This window comes from Amblyomma americanum, chromosome 7 (genome assembly GCF_052857255.1).
Source record: "Amblyomma americanum isolate KBUSLIRL-KWMA chromosome 7, ASM5285725v1, whole genome shotgun sequence".
In the NCBI taxonomy this organism is placed as follows: Eukaryota; Metazoa; Arthropoda; class Arachnida; order Ixodida; family Ixodidae; genus Amblyomma; species Amblyomma americanum.
Window position 1 is genome coordinate 56,627,583 of NC_135503.1, and position 17,672 is coordinate 56,645,254.

Here is a 17,672-nt window from a genome sequence, read left to right on the forward strand (position 1 = left end):
CCATGCTAAATTCTACGCTGCTTTAAGGGTTAGGCACTTAGGGCGAGTGAGCTGCACGTTCGCAAGCACACACACGACTGGAGATTGGTAATGTAACCATATCTCTTGAGATTGCGATGTCGTCGTCACTACAGACAAGCCTAAATATTTGCCGGTGTAGTGATTTCATGTTTTCGTGCTGCATGAGCCAGTATGTTGACGAAGTGCTTTTATGAAATTCAGCCGCTACCGACATCCACATCAGAGCTTCACGCGCCTATCAAATGTCGCAGCGCAGACGACGGCATTTGGCAGAAATGCACGCCGAAGAGCATGTCTGAAATTCTAGAACGCACCTGCAAAATATGTGAGGCGCGGACAGTAGCACGTCGCGTTGGGCTAACATTGGACTGCCGCAGCGAAAGTAAAATGCAGGAGACGCTCATATTTATGAAGACGTACTGCGCAGCGGGAGGAATGAGTATTGTGAAAGCAAACTGCGTGCTCTCATATTATCTATGCCTGCCATGAAAGCGGACACAAAACGCAGTTTTAGCAACAATTTTGGTTTTGATGAGATGCTTCTTTCGTTTGTCTTTATTTTTGATTTCGAGAAAAAAAGTATTCTAGGACTATACACTGTCCAACAAAGTTCTTGGCTGACTGCGTACAGGTTATGTTAACCCTTTATGATATTCCTTCCCTCACCGTTCTAGACGGCCTACTCGACTACTTTCATCCTTTATCACCTGGCCACCAATGGAAGTTGCCAGGAAAAGCTGGCCCACGAGCTGCTGTCCCTGCTGCCCGGTAAGGACTCCAAGCTCAGCATGCAACAACTCCAGGGTGCATCTTATCTCAGAGCCTGCATCAAAGAAAGCCTCCGGTTAGTGGCAAATTTTGTTTTTCTTAATGATCTCATATTACCAAAAATACCATTTGCCAGTAACTGGCCTACTGCGCCAAGAGCCGAGCATTTGACTATTCAGAAAACATACGCAAAATTTTTTAGTAGCAATAGCTACATTACGGTAGCATTTCGAGCCTTCAGCGTGGCGGCGGCACGTGACTGTGGAGGCGCCGCCACCGCCACGGGGTCACGTGGTTGGTCACGTGACCAGCCACGTGGCGCGGAGCAGCTGCTGCTGCCGGCGGCGTGGCGCGCCGGCGAAACCGAGCTGCAACAGCTGTGCGCATGCGCCGTGCCAAGTGGGACGAAGATGAAGGAACGCCCAGCAAAACGGAGCGGCGAAAGACTGACTTTGCAATTCAACTGAGCAGGTTCCAATCGGCCAGCTGTAGCTATCGCGTCACTTCAGGTTTAACCAGAGCTAAGCCACCGCCAATTTTTTCTTAATGATCTCATATTACCAACAAAACATTTAGCCAGTAACTGGCCTACTACGCCAAAAGCCAATCATTTGACTATTCAGAAAACATGCGCAAGAATTTTTTTAAAAACTGCTCAAAATCCCAGCGCCAAATTGTCTCTGTCACGAGGCTGTCGTTTTTGATCAAAAGTTAATTTGTTCTGAAACTCAATTAAGTAATGAACCCTGCGTTCAAAGAAGTACGTGCTCTTTTAACGCAACATCTATTTTAAATCGTTAAGTGAAAAGTTTTACCTAAGCGTGGAAAAGCGTGCCATCCCAACTTCCCAAGCTTCCCAGTAGTACTTTGCATACTATAACTGAGTAAGTGATTGAAAGGCAGCATGTCTCAACACAAACCATGCTTTTATTGCTGCTATTGAAGCCTTCATGTTACCAAACATGCTACATAGCGAGAATAAGACGCAAATGAAAAACGTGTTTGGGGTATACTGCTTTTCCATTACGTGTGACCTGAAGGTGGATAGTTTTCTTCTGCGCTGAAATCAATTACATTTCTGCAAAAAAAATACACTCTTAATTTTGTATAAAAGGATGTAAATTATGTATAAAAGACACATACTGCTATGCTCCTTGGGTTCGGTGACTGTTGGCTTCCTTCTTATAGATGTCATATGTCTAGAAAGTGTGTAGATATATATCTTTCGCCTGAAAACTGGAACGACTAGCACTGAGTATCTGCAAAAGACAGAACATTACATTTACTACAAAACATATAAAACCAACGAATGTAAGGCATAACAGTTGCGCTGGGCGAGATTCAGACCTAAGCAAACTGCTGATTAAAGACACCTTCAAACCCAGAGCCTTTGAGTGGATCGGCAAGAGTGGCGAACACATGAACCCACGGGTAATACTTTCGTCTCTGATTTGAAGGCAAGCTTCTTTCTTTGCTGTGTACTTACCAGATCACTGCAAGCAATAAAATGAAATCCTTGTTTTTTTTAGTTTCGAGATATCTTCAGAGCCTTCAGTCTATAATATTCAATTCGAAAAGCACGTCATTCAAAGCTAAAGGTTTAAAAAGCTGCCTTGCTTAAAACGGGACGACTGTACGATTTGATTTTTTTTATTTTATTTAAATAAGCGGTAAGTAGCAAAACGGAGACCGAATTTATAAATATGGTTTGACCATATAGAGGAAGGCTAGAAGAAAATATGGAACACCACAGTAAAGGCAACGTATGTGGGGTCACGCCACATTTTCAGTGTTCAGCATAACTTGGTGTAGCAATAAACACGCAACGACTCCAAGATTTAAATTTAGATGAGTACGAGTACGGTTACAGTACCTAAAGAAATCCAGATGGAAGGAAGGAAGGAAGAGAACTTCGTGGATTTTGCAGGTTATGACAAAAAAAAAAGTGTCAGGCTCATCTCAACTTCGGCCTTCAAACAGCGCTATACCTCAGTTTGCCACTCGGCCGAATATTTGACTTCATAAGCTCTATGTACACAGTAATATTTGCTCCGTGACAACAGGCTCTGAGAGGGAAGTGTATTGGGTGGGCAAAAGAATATCTTACTGCACGCGATGGCGAATGCCGAGAGAGACGCAAAGTCAGTGTGTCGTCTTGATTCTATTTCTGTCTCACTTTTCTTTGTGACACTCATATTTTGCATCTCACAGAAATTTTCCGCCCACTTTGTGGCATATAGATCAAAAGATAACTTTCATTGTAATAAAAAGCTGCTGCGCCATTTCGATCTGCACCGTTGGTAGAAACATAATTGGATATTTTCGATGAGATAATATACTTGGCTGATCCGAGGATTGGGGAGCTAGCATTTTTGAAGAGAAGGCAAGAAATTGAAGTCTTTCACTAGCATGCTGTGCTTCCGTGATGTATAACGGGAAAGAATAACTGCTTCATTGCTCCATCTCTATTTCATAAACGGCCTTCTCGCGTAGCCTTTCCCCATCGGCTCAGTCGATAAATGCAATATAGCCCGCTGCCGGTCAGCAAACAATGCAATATATATATATATATATATATATATATATATATATATATATATATATATATATATATATATATATATATATATATATATATATATATACATACATATGTGTGTATGCGTGCGCGCGAGTGCGTGCGTGTGTGTGAAGGAAGCGCCAACAGTCACCAAGAAACCAAGAAAAGCTTATAGCAATGTTTTTTTAACGCGACAGCGTTAAGGAGCTCGTGTCGCAGAAAAGCCGTTGTCGTCGGCGTCGGCCGTGAGCGAAAAATCCCTCCCCCTCGCAATGTACGCCACTGTCCCAACAGATGGCGCACGACTGCAGCGCCTCCCGCTCGTCTCGTTCGGGCGCAGTGCGGCCGTGCGGGCACGCAGGAATCACGCGGTGAGCGTCGAACAACGCAGCGCACATCCAAAGCGCGTTCACCAGGAGGCTTGCGGCTTGCTGCCCGCTCCTTCGGCGCGGAAGTTATGCTGGCGTTCGCGGCATCGGATTTGTCGAGAACGATGTGCCGACGAACTACGACTGCAACTTGAATCCCGCGCTTTTCGGCAAGGCGCCTGGCAGCGCTTCTAGAGGTTTGCCGCGTTCCGTGGACTCCCTGGCAGTGCTGCAACACACTGTCGCGTTCGACTCTTAAAGGCGAAGCTTAAGCGTCCTGCATTTTTTTTTTCTGGTTTCGGGAGCAGATTATTGGGAAATCAGGTGTAATTATTTATAGCTTCAAGAAACACTTCCAAAATTCTTCCGATATCCAGAAATATGCATTGATGGAGACTGCATGAACTAAAACAGTGATTTATTCCCGACGTTCCGGCCGGCGCCCGACCTTCGTCAGGGAAGGCCTTTCTATAAAGGCATTCCTTAACGAAGGCCGGGCCCCTGCCGTAGTATCGGCGATAAATCATCGTTTTCGTTGATGCGGCCGTCTACTTCAATAGACACTGCGCGAAAGGTCGTTGTGTCGTATCTGATTTTTACCTCCTCTCCACGTCCTTTTGCGCAGTTTATCATCTTCGAAAATGAGCCAACAAACCGGCAAGAAAGTCCTACTAAAACATACGAATATAAGCCTATGTTATAACTGTCGTGATGTTGTTAATACATCATAATCAACGGCAGAGAATGCAACACTGTTATAGACAGAACACCGTAGGTTTCTTTGACAGAGAAAGGGACGCGTTAAGTTTCATAGATTTTTCGCATTTCTCGGGTATTGATGTGCCGACTTTCAATTTTAATTTTGGCTTAACATCAACGTCGTGATTGGTTTCAATAATGTACGCAGAATCTTGTCGCATTTACTGTGGATTCATGTTGTTATCAGAGCTGTTGCCGGCACCTTGAAGCAAACAATACGGAAGCCTGAATTTCTTCTCGGAATACTCGGTTGAAATAGCTCTTTAATTAAATTAACTTATTTTGCTCAGTGTGCAATGCATTGTTTGTCTTTGATTGCAATTTATTATTGAAGGAAGCGTTCTACCTCCCTCATTGTGATGATTCTACCAACTTCTTTCGTGGAGTGCCGTTTATGGCCTCTTCTTGGCTCTTTACTTAACTCAACTGTGAGATGCAATATCCTTCTCTTGAGACTTTGGTAAACTGCCATTCATGACAGTTTACCAATATCCCTCAAAGGAAAAGTGTACAATAGCTGTATCGTACCGGTACTCACCTACGGGGGCAGAAACGTGGAAGCTAACAAAAAAGGTTCAGCTTAAGTTAAGGACAATGCAGCGAGCCATGGAAAGAAATATGATAAATGTAACGTTAAGAGATCGGTAGTGGATTTTTGGTATACACTGGAAGTGATGCGAATCAAACCGAAAAGGATGTCAACTAAACTTGACGTGACGTAACCAGTCCAGAAGTTCGCCGTGCTCAGGCTCCAAGTGGCGCTATGCTATTGCTTCACACACTTAATGGAATTAAGTGCCCCCAAAATTTTTGTCGCATCAGTAGTTGTAGAAAAACTCGTGTAGTTTCATGGTGAAACTTCTATACGCAACTAATCCATATTCTGTTTCGTCTTTTTTCGCTTTGTTTCATGAATGTCCTGGACAAGATTAAGCCCGATAGCAATTGGAGTTGGCAGGGTCCTCTCAGAAGACATCGTTCTCTCTGGATACAATATTCCCTCCGGGGTAAGTTTTAACGATGAAAATGCTTTTCAAATTGCACACTTCAAGTAAACTGCCAATTTGCCTCCTCTATACTACTCGCTCTTTTTAATCGATTTAGCGTGGATACTGTCGAAGTTATACCGAAATGAGGCAACACGTAAAAAATTATGCTTTTAGCACGTGTGCCCATTGTAGGAGGAACTATATATAGATGGGGAATAATTTCACGCCGGCTCCAAGGGCAACTGGTCTTGGAAGGCGACGTGTAAACCAGCGATCGAGCCCGCACATTTGGCGGCTTGAGTAGATAACGGCGTCAGACGAATGGGGCCTTGAAATCCTGCTCTTAAGGAACATGTTTTCCTTCCCATGGCAAGCCTGATTTACGCATGGAATATCAATGGATTTTCAAAAGAGCGCAGCAGAAAATAATTTTGTTAACAAAACGACGCAGGCAAGAAAGACTGAGCACTGATAATATACAGTTTTCACTTATTGCTGACGTCGTGCCTAACGATTATATTTAAGAAATAAGCTTCTCCGAATAAAGCGCTACAGTTTTGTAGTGTTATTGCAACAGCGCAGCCTTTTATTTGGAGCAAGTTTTCTAGCATGAGCTACATACACTAGCCGAGGTTGAGCGGTTTCGCGTGGCTCCTGGAGAGCCGTGCTGCGCATGCGCGAGGAGCAGTGACGTCACACGGCGCACAGCTGGCGCGCCTCGCCGCCGCCGCGCCCGCCTCACCGGTCTGCGCAATCCGGAGGAGTGAAGTCAGCCGCGGCAGACGCACTGGCGCCGGCGCGTGCCCAGCTGTGCGCTACCGTTGCGCAGTAGCCAAGTCTGGCGCTGCGCCGGAACCGCTTGATAGCGCCTCTCATTTTGTGCGCATGAGCAGAGGTATAAGTGGGGGTATACATATGGCGGGGCGTTTGCCAGTGTGGTGTAGCCATGGAGAAGGAGAGCGAAATTTCTGCTCACGCTACGTATATCCTGGCATAGCCGAGCTAAGCCACTGCTAATTTTTTATGTGGTTTATATATGTTGTCTATTTTGGTGTTTATGCTGTTCATGTCGTTGTACTGGTGCTGATGTTTGAGGCTACTGTCCTTTTACCTCACTACACCGTTGTAGCAACCGGCAGTAAACATTATTAGCGGCTTAGCAGTAAATCGGAGCCCTTCATCATACAATAAAAAGCTCCATGAATTCCGCATATTAGAAAATAAATTTAACTTCGACATGTTTCTCTTTGCTATGCGCTCTTGATTTAAGCACAAGACATGGAATCCGATTCTCCGTGCGATCAGACATTTCAAAAAGTCCTTTATGTCATTTTAAGTCTAGCTTACGAAGCTGGCACGCTTTTATTATTAGTTCAACTTACATGCATTTTATTTGAAAACGAAGACTATCAGTTTTGTTTCATTCACCAGTGACTGCAAAAAGAAAGCATACTTTATCAATAAAATGTAATTAGCTGAATGGAGCTATGTCTTCGAAAGAATAGAAACACCTGAAATGTTTGAGTAGCATTTGAAAAACGCCTGCGGTAGTGAGAGCCTTTCGGCCGTCAGTCGTTTGCGACAAAGGAGGAAAACTTATCAGAATAGTATTTAAAAAAGCTTTTTGATCGCTGACCGGATTTTCTGTGAGGGTAGTTAACAGGTTGGGCATGTTCACGCACTGAAATACGTTAAATGTACCTGTATCTACTAGTCTTAGTGCAGAAACATGCAACAGTGACTGTCATCACAGCCCTCAAAAGGCGTTGCCGTAACTGACATTACATCATGCTAAAAAAAAATCCCTCCAGGGTTGTATTTCGTCTAAGTTATTTTATGCACCACGAGTTGAAGAGATAAATTCTTCTCTACCATACAGCTTTCCGCAGCTGTTAAGGAAACATGCGTGTGTACCAGGCCAACCTGATGTGTTTGTGGCTGCATCTTTACCCTTTTATACGGTGGTAAACAAAGCATGGATGACGAAAAATAGCGTAACCATATGAACACAAAGCGACCAGGGGAAGAGTAGAGAGTTGGGCTTGTTGGTTTACGATCATGTGCCCGGCAGTGTTAGCGCTGTTCCTAACATGACAAGGGGAAGAGGAGAATCTTCTTCATGGTGTTCGCCTTTACATATTAGCCTTTCGATCGAGCCTAGCTAAGACGAGAACGGACGTGAATAGCGGAGACATTTAACCGGCGCCCTTATTATTTTTTGAACGCATCCGCTCTTTTATTTCCCCGGAGATTTCAGGTGTCTCAAGCTGTCAGATAGAGCGTCAGTGAGTGCTTCTAGGAGGCCGATTGTTGCGCCGACACCTGTCCCTTGATGTCCAGACTTTGCCAACACCTTTCGGAGAACACGTTTTTGCACTGCTCGTCTATGTCCTGACTTAGCATGCGGACTCAAACACAAGTAGAGCGCTCTTGCGGCGCACTACCTTCAAACGAAAGCCGCATCTTTCCACAGCTGTTAGTTTCTAAAGACAATAACTATTGCTCATTTAGTAGAGTTACATGAAGCAAGGGCGCGAACACGCTACCTGAAAACCATCTGGCGCTTACAAACCTTGGCGTTTATTATCTATTCAGCAAGCCGCCGCGGTGGCTGAGTGGTTACGGCGCTCGGCTGCCGGCCCGAAAGACGCGGGTTCGATCCCGGCCGCGGCGGTCGAATTTCGATGGAGGCGAAATTCCAGAGGCCCGTGTACTGTGCGATGTCAGTGCACGTTAAAGAACCCCAGGTGGTCGAAATTCCCGGAGCACTTCACTACGGCGTCTCTCATAGCCTGAGTCGCTTTGGGACGTTAAACACTTATAAACCGTTATCTATTCACCACTGCTTGAGGGCTGTACACAAATTTGACGCTTTCAGCATATGGCCCGCTAAGCTGTTGATGATGTTGATGTCTGTGGGTTTGATTTAAGACCTCTCTCTGTTTTTCTTTTGGCCCGCGACACGCAGACGGTGCTCATCATGCACAATCAGGTGGCGTGCCGCCAGGCGACCAACTACCCTGAGCCCGATGCGTACCGGCCCGAACGGTGGCTCAAAGAGCGCGCTGAGGGCGGACGGGCTCACCCCTTCACGCTGCTGCCATTCGGCTATGGGCCCCGGATGTGCATCGGCAAGCGCTTCGCCGAAACCGTCATGTGCCTTCTGGTGGCCAGGGTAAGGATGGGTCTCATGTTTCTCAACCGATCGCCGAGGCCCCTGTATAGGTTTCTGTCGAAAAGGTGACCGGTTCGATGCGGTGCCGACCAGCCCAAATTGGGACCTTGCCGGATGTTGACAGACTTCATTAAATAGTTCACTGATCGTTTCATTAATACTAGATTTATTGATCAGTTCATACACTGCCCGATTGATATCATGTATTACAAGGCCGGTCACTTTTATGCAGGCATTTGTTATTGTACCGATTCTTAAATTAGCAATGCTACCGCCGAATTCATACCCAGAAATTCTGGACAAGCAAGTTTTTGTAGCCATCGCTAAGACCAAAGGTTGCTTTCATGTCATATACACACACCGGAACTAGAGTTTTGCGTTTAGTAGAGCTATCGATCTAAAATGAAAAGACGTCGCATGCAAACCCCATCAGCGACGTCTAAAATGAGCTGAACGCAATGAAGCGGTTTTTTGAGAATTGCCGTTTAACAATCGACCACCCTGCTCTCTCACTTTATTGCAGATTGTGCGCAACTTCGTTCTGGAGTACAAACACGAGGATCTCGACTGCTTCACGCGTCTAATCAACGTGCCCGACAAGCCACTCAGGATGACCTTCATTGACAGAAATTCGTGAGCCAAGGAAAGAAGGACGTCCACTGGCACCCACTCTCGCTGCGAAAAGTTTTCGGACAATTTCAAATCGCACTTGTCCGCGAAGTGCGCTTACAGCCGGACAGCAGTTGAGCGAACATGCCTTCACCAAGAACACACTTTCGCTGTCAAAGTAATGAAGAAGGCAGCTTGATGCAGCCATGAGTGACTCTTGTTAACGAAGGTTGTGCGGACATCCAGTGCAACACCCCTGCAAGCGACACGGCGTCACCAAGAGCTTTTGTTAGGACTTCGTAATTGCAAGCTACAGATTTCACAGACACGCTTACTGCCCGCCCACACTCCAGTGCCGAATTGAGAAACGGATTTACGTCCTTCAAGTGTGACAGGAAAGCGCCGTGACCGTAAGAACACACTGCGATTAACACACTGCCATGGTGCACGTTCCCACAGTGATGTGTATCTAGTTTACAGTCTCGTTGGAGCAGCACTTTGCATGCAGATCGCGACCTCCATCGTTCATCTTTTTGCCCTTCTTTTTCCTTTACTCCTGTGCTTGGCGGCCACCATGAAAACATTTCAGGCTAGCCTGCCTGCCTTTCCACTTCCTTTTGTAGCGAAAGCTACATTAAGGCAGCATTTCGAGCCTTCAGCGTGGCGGAGCCGTGGCGGTGGCGGCGTGGCTGCGCTGCCAACCGGTGGCTATGCTGCCAACCTGTGGCGGCGCCGCCACGCTGTCACGCGGTTGGTCACGTGGTGCGGAGCAGCTGCCGGTGGCGCGGCTGATCACGTGGTTCGTCAAGTGGTTGGTCACGCGACCAAGTACCACTCGGCCAGCTGTACCTATCGCATCACTCCAGTTTTAACCAAAGCAAAACTACCGCCAAATTTTTTCTCTCCCACTTTCTCACACGTGTGCCATTCTCGTCTTTGTCAAGGAGCGTCCCTTCCAAGCCCCTTGACGCGTTTTGTCGATCAGTGTTAAAGTTACACCTTTTTCCTTGCACTACTGTAATCTATTTTACTGGAATCAGCGTGGAATTCAACATGTTCCTAACTCCCTCCACCGCGCCACGTGGATGCTTTTGGTAACCTTGGCACATGCGTAACGTGGAGCTTGCGTATAAGACTGAACCTCGTCACGCTTAGTGTACAAGGTCATTGCTTTCAATATTCTTTTCACCGGTTATACACACATTGTTTCCACAAAGAACAGGCCACTTAAGCAATCGCCATCTGTGGCCACTGGTTCTCGACTGGGGTTCTACAGATAACTGCTTCATGTCAAATCACAAACCTTTAGCTTGTCCTTATGGAGACATCAAACGAGAAAGAAGGAAAATATTATAAGAATATTAATAATACTATTAATACTCGGATGAGTCGAGGAAAGTTGCTCGGCAACCTCGGCTTCTGAGACGCAGCTGTTTGTCTCGAACACAAGTACAATCAAATGAATGAGTCAGTTCTTTTGCTCATGGTATGAAAGCTTCCAATAGAATATCTGAGGTTACGTGAAGTTGTGCGTGTCGTCTGCACTTTGGTTATGAGCTAAAGCGTGATTTTGAAATGTCAGGAGCACGAAGGAATGTACAACTTTTATCGTCCTTTTTTAAACAATCTTTTCGTATGCATCGAGGGTGCTTTTACTTAACTCAGCTGATGTTTCGTGAGCATCTTCTATTCTGTGAATGTCCTCTATTTTCTTTTCGGGTTTCTCCTCCACGGCTACTTCCGCTCGAGGTCCGTGTTTGTGAAAGCCGCATGATGCAAACGCGGGCCTTTCAGGTTCGTCCAGAAAGAGTCCTATTAACAAGGATATATTGCTTTACTAATAAGTGTCTGTATTGTGGTATTGTTACGCCACACGAGAGACATCGGCGCCAATAAACTGTTTTTTCCTCGAATGTTTGAAAATTTCTTCTAAGCATGGTTGTAAGCAGCTTGCGCCTTCCAGTTGGGGGAGGCACTCTTTTAACGATTCTCACGAGTGAGAATTAGCACTCGTCCTTAGAGAACCTGGGGTTACGTTGCGAGTCTAAATATTTGGGCTATTACAGTTATGAACAAAGTCCTCCTCCTGATATATAGAGAAATGTGATTCTCATATATATTGAAATTCAAAGCTCCTTTGGGGCTTTACATAATGCCCTCTGCTATGTAGACATTCCTCGCATGAGGGCTAAATTCACAAAACTTGAACCTTACCGCGAAGAAAAATATGAGTTATTTTGATCTGCGCTCTAGTGAAATTTAAGCTACTCGAACATCGATTTTACTGTTCTTTTCAGCAGCTGACAGGAAGATATTTGCCCAGATGTGAGAAGGGCACTAACACAATGGTTATAGATCCGGTTTCTATTTTGACTCTAAAGAGGCCTACAGGGCTAGTAATCAAAGATGATCTGAAAACACCAGTTCTGCAGCGTCAGGAATTACACAATTTTATGTAGGCAGTTTTGGTTTCGGTCGCGCTATCGCTGAAGTGCACCTTGACGTCGGTGTGGGTGACAAGCACTGGTTGTTCCTGTAATACTTCCAACACATTTGCGGAACTAACAGAAGCCATCCGTGCATCTCAAACACTAAGACTTCAGACCACCCAAGCTGGACGAGCTATCCTACTCCGAGTAGGCACAGCTGCGGACATCCGCGCACTATATGTTCAATCCTCTCTAGAGAAACAGTACAGGAAATACATCAGCGCGGCCCCAATAAGACGTTCACACAGGCAGACGACGAGCGCGAGTATCCTACCTGCGCCGACGCCTAGCCAATTGTGGTTTATGTTGACGCCGCAGCATACCCGGACCATGACAAGTACGCAGTGGCGGCAACTGATGTACCACCGCTTCTCCACTCTGTTCACTGCTTCTGTAAGAGCCGAAACACCAGCGGCCGCGGAGAACTCCGCCGTGGCCATTGCCAATAGGCATTACGAGTCCCAAGGCCAAAGCACTCATGTCATCACAGACTCGTAACACGCATGTTGAAACTTCCTGAGAGGCCGAGTTCCCAAGCACGTCAGTCGTCTCGTGGGCCCTACACCCCTCACCAAGCACCACCAAATCACGTGGATCCCAGGCCACTAGGGACTGGAGCGAAATGAAAGGGAACATTCTCTAGCTCAAGGCATCATCAACAGGGCGGGGCCAGAAATTGTGCCCGCTTTTACCCCTCTACCGAGTTATAACGAACGCCTCGAGTTTCAGCGTTTTCAAAGGAGACACTTCCCTCCACCTCATAGGAAATTAGACACCTCAGCTGCCGTCTCTCGGCGGCAGATACAAACACATTTCCGAACCTCCATAGGCTGCTTGTCATACACCCATCATTTATACTCCAACACCTGTCCCTGGTGCCAGGCCGCCCAACACTCTTCCACATTTCGTAGGGATGTGGGGCCACACCAAACACTCTACAGACGTAAAACACGTCCGTTGAGCGGTGGGAGGCGCTGCTGACCAGCTATAACCCGGAGGACCAACGGGCCCTCATACAACAGGTCCGCAGGACAGCTCAAGCCAGTGGAGCCCTGGAATGAGGGTCCCACTCATAAGCTCGCCAACCTCCCCTTCAATTTAATAAAGTTTTTCCTCCTCCTCCTGTGAACAACCACTGGGTTCGGTAACGCTACAACAGGTGGGGAAAGTCAACCGTGGCGTCACTTGGTGAGGGTGGAAATGCCGACCCGGTCCTCGGACAACATTCAAAATCACATTAAATTATCTTTCACTCAACCTGTGCCAGTGAAACTTTCTAAACGGCATCTTTTTACGCCCACGAAGCAAGTCGCATCGTTTGTTTTTGTTCAAAATTTTTTGCCTATATCACTTCAATGAAACTCTACGCTATACAATTAAGCAGGAAGCGTACATGTGGTTGAGAGAAAGATAGACAGGTAAGCCGGCAGTAAATGATGACAGGAAAAGTAAAGCAGGATCTTCTTAGAGCTGCGAAGGCTGGCTTTCTAAGGATATCGTCCCACACGTTCCTAAACAGTTTAAATTACGGCTGACTTCCATCTTCTTCCCTCCGCAGCTCCAACCTAGCGTGCGCACTAAGCGTCACAGGAGACACACTTTTCGGACCATCGTTTTTCGAACAGCTGTTAAGTTTGACTGTAATAAAAGTGCCACTGAATCAGTAGATTGACGCGTAACACTAAATACGTTTGAGTCAGTGCCACCACATACCGGCGTTTTGTTGATGAAAATAAAGCCAAATGATTTCCTCAACCCTGGCACCTAACGAAATCTGAGGGTTGCGCACAAAACGACCTCTAACCTTTACTTTCCTTCCAGTGTTTTAGAAAATAAACACTACTGCTCCGCTTTATAGTTTCCTGCTACCGTCGGGTCTTCTTTTACCCTGCTTACGTAGTCACAATCGGTTTGTTAATAACGTCAGCGTACCTGCTTAGCCTGCTGGAAATGACGATTCTAAAACATTTTATCTGATCTGCAAATGAGTTGATAGTTAGCATACCAACTACTATAGCGCGATGCCCCGTTGACGGGGTACGCAACGAAGTAGTTGATACTGAGAAACGCGCTTTCAGAGGTGTGCACAAATTACATTACGCCAGCCACGAAACAAAACAGCTAAATATATTTCAGGCGACCATAAACATGCTGTGTAATTTTTCACCAGTGAACCACATTAAGTCGGGGTGTGCCATGGTTAGCGCCGTCTCCCTGTCGTGCAGTGATGAACGAGCAGTGGTTTCCGGCATGTTTAGGTGTCTGTCGATGACCATGCACCCAATGGCGAATGGGCTGGCGTTGATCTGATCATCAAGTGACCTGTTGCACCTGGTGGCTTCGGCAGCTTGGGCGCGCACTTGCTGATCCAGTCGCCGTTGTCTGACACTCTCGCCACCGCTAGCTCGCACGTCGGTACCTTCAGGCCGCTTACGGTATCACTCCTACGCATGGGCGCGGTGCTCCGGATCTTCGTGTAGTCGTCGCTTGCGCTCGCGTTCCTGGTTACGCTCGAGAGGTGCTTTCGACTACGCTTCAGGGAACACATTTTCTGTGTGACGTGAGTGAAACTGAGTGACGACGAACTTGCGAGCCAGCGAACCACGTGTCAGGAGTCAGGCGCTGCTGACGTCATAAATACGCGCGTCTTTGGACATGGAGGAAGGAAATGATTTAGGAGTGGCTGCTACGTCAGATTTTAACACAAAAGCGTTAAGGTGCTCGTCAGGCGGAAGAGCCGGCGACGTCCTCGTACGTGGCCGGTGTAGCCAGCGTAGGATGCCGCGGCCCCGTCGCGTCATTAGTGCGCGAAAATCTCAGGAGCACCAGGGCCGGTGGCCTTGCGTAGCTTCAGAGAACGTAAGCTTTCCACTTCTCGCGGAGGCCACCAGGGGCGCTGTGAGTGGGTGTGACGTCATCGTTAGAGCTCGAGGAAGCGGTGTCAAAAGTTTCCATTGCACACGGGGACATCTAGGAGCAATGCGGAGTGATGCCGTTTTGTGGATGGTGTAGATAGTGGGGGCTGTCGCCTTTCACTCTTAAGGCGGAGCTTCAGCGTCTCTGTAGTTTTTAAAGCGGAAAGCTTCACTACACCAGCTTCTCAAGTCGTCAGCGGGGCCGCAAGTTTGACCTTAAATGTAGCTAGAGGTCAGCGGGGCCGCAAGTTCGACGTTGAATGTAGCTAGAGGGGAAACGATGGGAATAACTGGTGGTAGTCAGGTTCGACACATGACGTAAGCTACAGAAGCGACACCAGCGGCTGTTACACCAACTATATCGACTTTGACTTTTGACCTCTATCCTTTACCTTTGACCTTTGGTCAAGCGGGAAAGCGTCTGCCGGCATCGCATGAGCAGGTCATGAAAGTGGGCTCTGCATAAAACACCGGTGCACTTTTTTGAAGCTGTAGGTGAAGTTTCTTCCACACTGGTTGGCTGATCGCGCTCGGTGTCTCGGCGCACTTGCGCATGCGCTTCTCCGTGTCGTCAGCAAGAGACAAACGGGCCGGTGATGCAGACGATGACGCGGCGCGATGCAGCAAAGAATGCCTGTAGTCCTTGCGAAAACACGGGATTTCTGGCACACTTTTGTCTCGTGCATCTCGGATAGTGAAGGCCTCTTCTATATCTATAGCCTTTGCTTCCTTTGGGCAACGTGAAACCGCCACATGTCCCACTAACCGCTAGCGCTGTTTAAAGGAATGTGTCACTTCATACAGCCGACCCAATCATGCCGCTCAGATTCATGACATAAAGAGCTCGACCCTACTTTTGGTTGGTCGGTTTTTGGGGAAAGGAAATGGCGCAGTATCTGTCTCACATATCGGCGGACACCTGAACCGCGCCGTGAGGAAAGACATAAAGGAGGGAGTGAAAGAAGAAAGGAAGAAGTAGGAACCGTAGTGTAGTGCTCCGGAATAATTTCGACCACCTGGGGATGTTTAACGTGCACTGACATCGTCCAGCACACGGGCGCCTTAGGGTTTCGCCTCCATCGAAACGCGGCCGCCGCGGTCGGGTTCAAACCCGGGAACTCCGCATCAGTAGCCGAGCGCGCTAACCACTGAGCCACCGCGGCGGGTCCCCTACTTTTGCAAGACGCAGTTATATCCTTTCATTTTATTTCGATTTTTCAGCAAAAGATAAAACGAAATTGCATCCCGCACAGACGGAGAAATAATTGCCACAGGTTCCATTATTACACGCTGTAAAGAGATGAAATGCTTTATAGTGGAGTTTAGGGGTTTTTTTCTAAAGCCTTTTTAGCCTTAAGGAAGCGCAGAAGCATCCTATCACGCATGCTGCAACAAGTGAACGCACTATAGACATGCTCATCAAATCACAGTTGAAACTTCGAACAAGCCAAACGCAGGCATTCTTTCCCACTTTTTTCGACTTCAAGGACGTGTCTTTTGCACTGGACGTTGAGCGGCTTTACGAAAAATTCTGTAATTGTTTGTTTAGCTTCTGTGCAGTTACAGAAGCTCCAGTCAGCTAGAAGTTGGTAAGTAATAATATTAATAATAATAACTATTGAGTTTGTTGAACAATTACCACATTCACTCACAATAGTTCAAGCTAACCACTGGCATTAGGTAACTGACTTTGATGTTTAAACTCTCAACGCCTCGTTGTCATCCTTGCTCGGCCAAGGTATTCTGAAAACATCGAATTGGCGTTTCCTAGTAAAATAAGAGAAATTATAAAATCTAATAAGGCCTTTAAAAAACGCAGCTCTAAGCGCTGAGATAAATTTTAGAAAGTTGCGCAATAAAGAAAGCCTTCCGACGAGGCTGTAGCGCTAGGCCGACAGTCCACAGCTGAATCTACGAGTGCCGACCCCGACGCGAGCGCGTTGCAGATGGCCGAAGAAACGCGAAGCTGGCCATTTCGTGCGACGCTGGAGCGGTGACAGCTGCTTGGCAATAGCAATAGCGATGGTCTTATTCTGACGAGGCCACGAAACCACAAGGCACTGCTGCACGCTTCTGCCGAGCCGCGACTCTCACGAGACTGCGAGCCGAACCTTTCCCTACGACACGCGAGTGACAACACGCGGCATTTGCTCCGTATTCAGCTCATGCCTTTGCAACGGAGACAAAGAAGGGAGAGAGGGTAGGAAAGGGGGAAGAGAGACAGCGAGAAAAACAAAAATAAATGAAAAACCCTTCTCCCTCCCCAGGGAAGGACGCCAGGGAAGAACAAAGGGCAGTGCCGAGGAACGAGTCGGAGAATTTTATCTCCAAGGTCGGAAAGAATAATATTCCTCGCGCTTCCCGCCGCGCCCTCTGCGCCAACGGCTTTCGCGAGCAGCGGTTGGCGGTGGTAGGACAAAGGGACGCGCAGCCTTCGGTCCCGTATGTATTAGCCTCTTTCGCACGCACCGGCGTATTCGAAATCAAATAACGCCGACACGTCCCGGCGCCCAGTAAATTACGGGGGAAGGTCGCCGGTGCGGGGAGCGCGCGGTCCTCTTTCGGGAAGATATTTGGCCTCGACCAGGCGCTGAATAGTGAGCGTGCTTCCTTCTGATGGGTTGTTACACAAAGAGATACCTAAAAAGCACAGCGCTGCTACGCAATCTGAAAGCAAAGAAAGTCTGTTTCGTGGTATGTATTGGTACTTGTTCTGAATTTTTATTCGTGGTTTATTTAGTCGTTCACGATCAGTTGTGGCAGATAGCACTGCCTGCGACATCCGTGGATTTGATGCAACCATGCAGCTATCACATTGTGGTTTTCCTGTGTTTAGCACCGAAAGACGAGAGCTTTATTAACACTCATCTACGTTCATGCTCCACCACTGAGGCAGAAAAAGAAAACATTGACGCACTGGTCGCACGAACCGTTAGCCGTGTCGGCTTAATTGAACGACTATAGATTCTGCTGACTGATGGCGGAAGTCACCAAGTAACTTCACAAATTCAGGACGAGA

General features: G+C 47.1%; 1 protein-coding gene across 2 annotated transcripts in view; it reads left to right on the top strand.

The window, feature by feature from the left end:
- LOC144099169 (cytochrome P450 302a1, mitochondrial-like) overlaps window positions 1-11,162 on the top strand; it is a 48,232-nt gene extending 37,070 nt beyond the window's left edge. For both annotated transcript variants that reach the window (XM_077632297.1, XM_077632296.1), the window contains exons 7-10: window positions 696-865; window positions 5,405-5,483; window positions 8,434-8,640; window positions 9,164-11,162. In XM_077632297.1, the coding sequence (XP_077488423.1) occupies window positions 696-865; window positions 5,405-5,483; window positions 8,434-8,640; window positions 9,164-9,277 (570 nt within the window). In that variant the 3' untranslated portion in view covers window positions 9,278-11,162. The remainder of the gene's footprint in view (window positions 1-695; window positions 866-5,404; window positions 5,484-8,433; window positions 8,641-9,163) is intronic.
- Window positions 11,163-17,672: the final 6,510 nt, after the last annotated feature.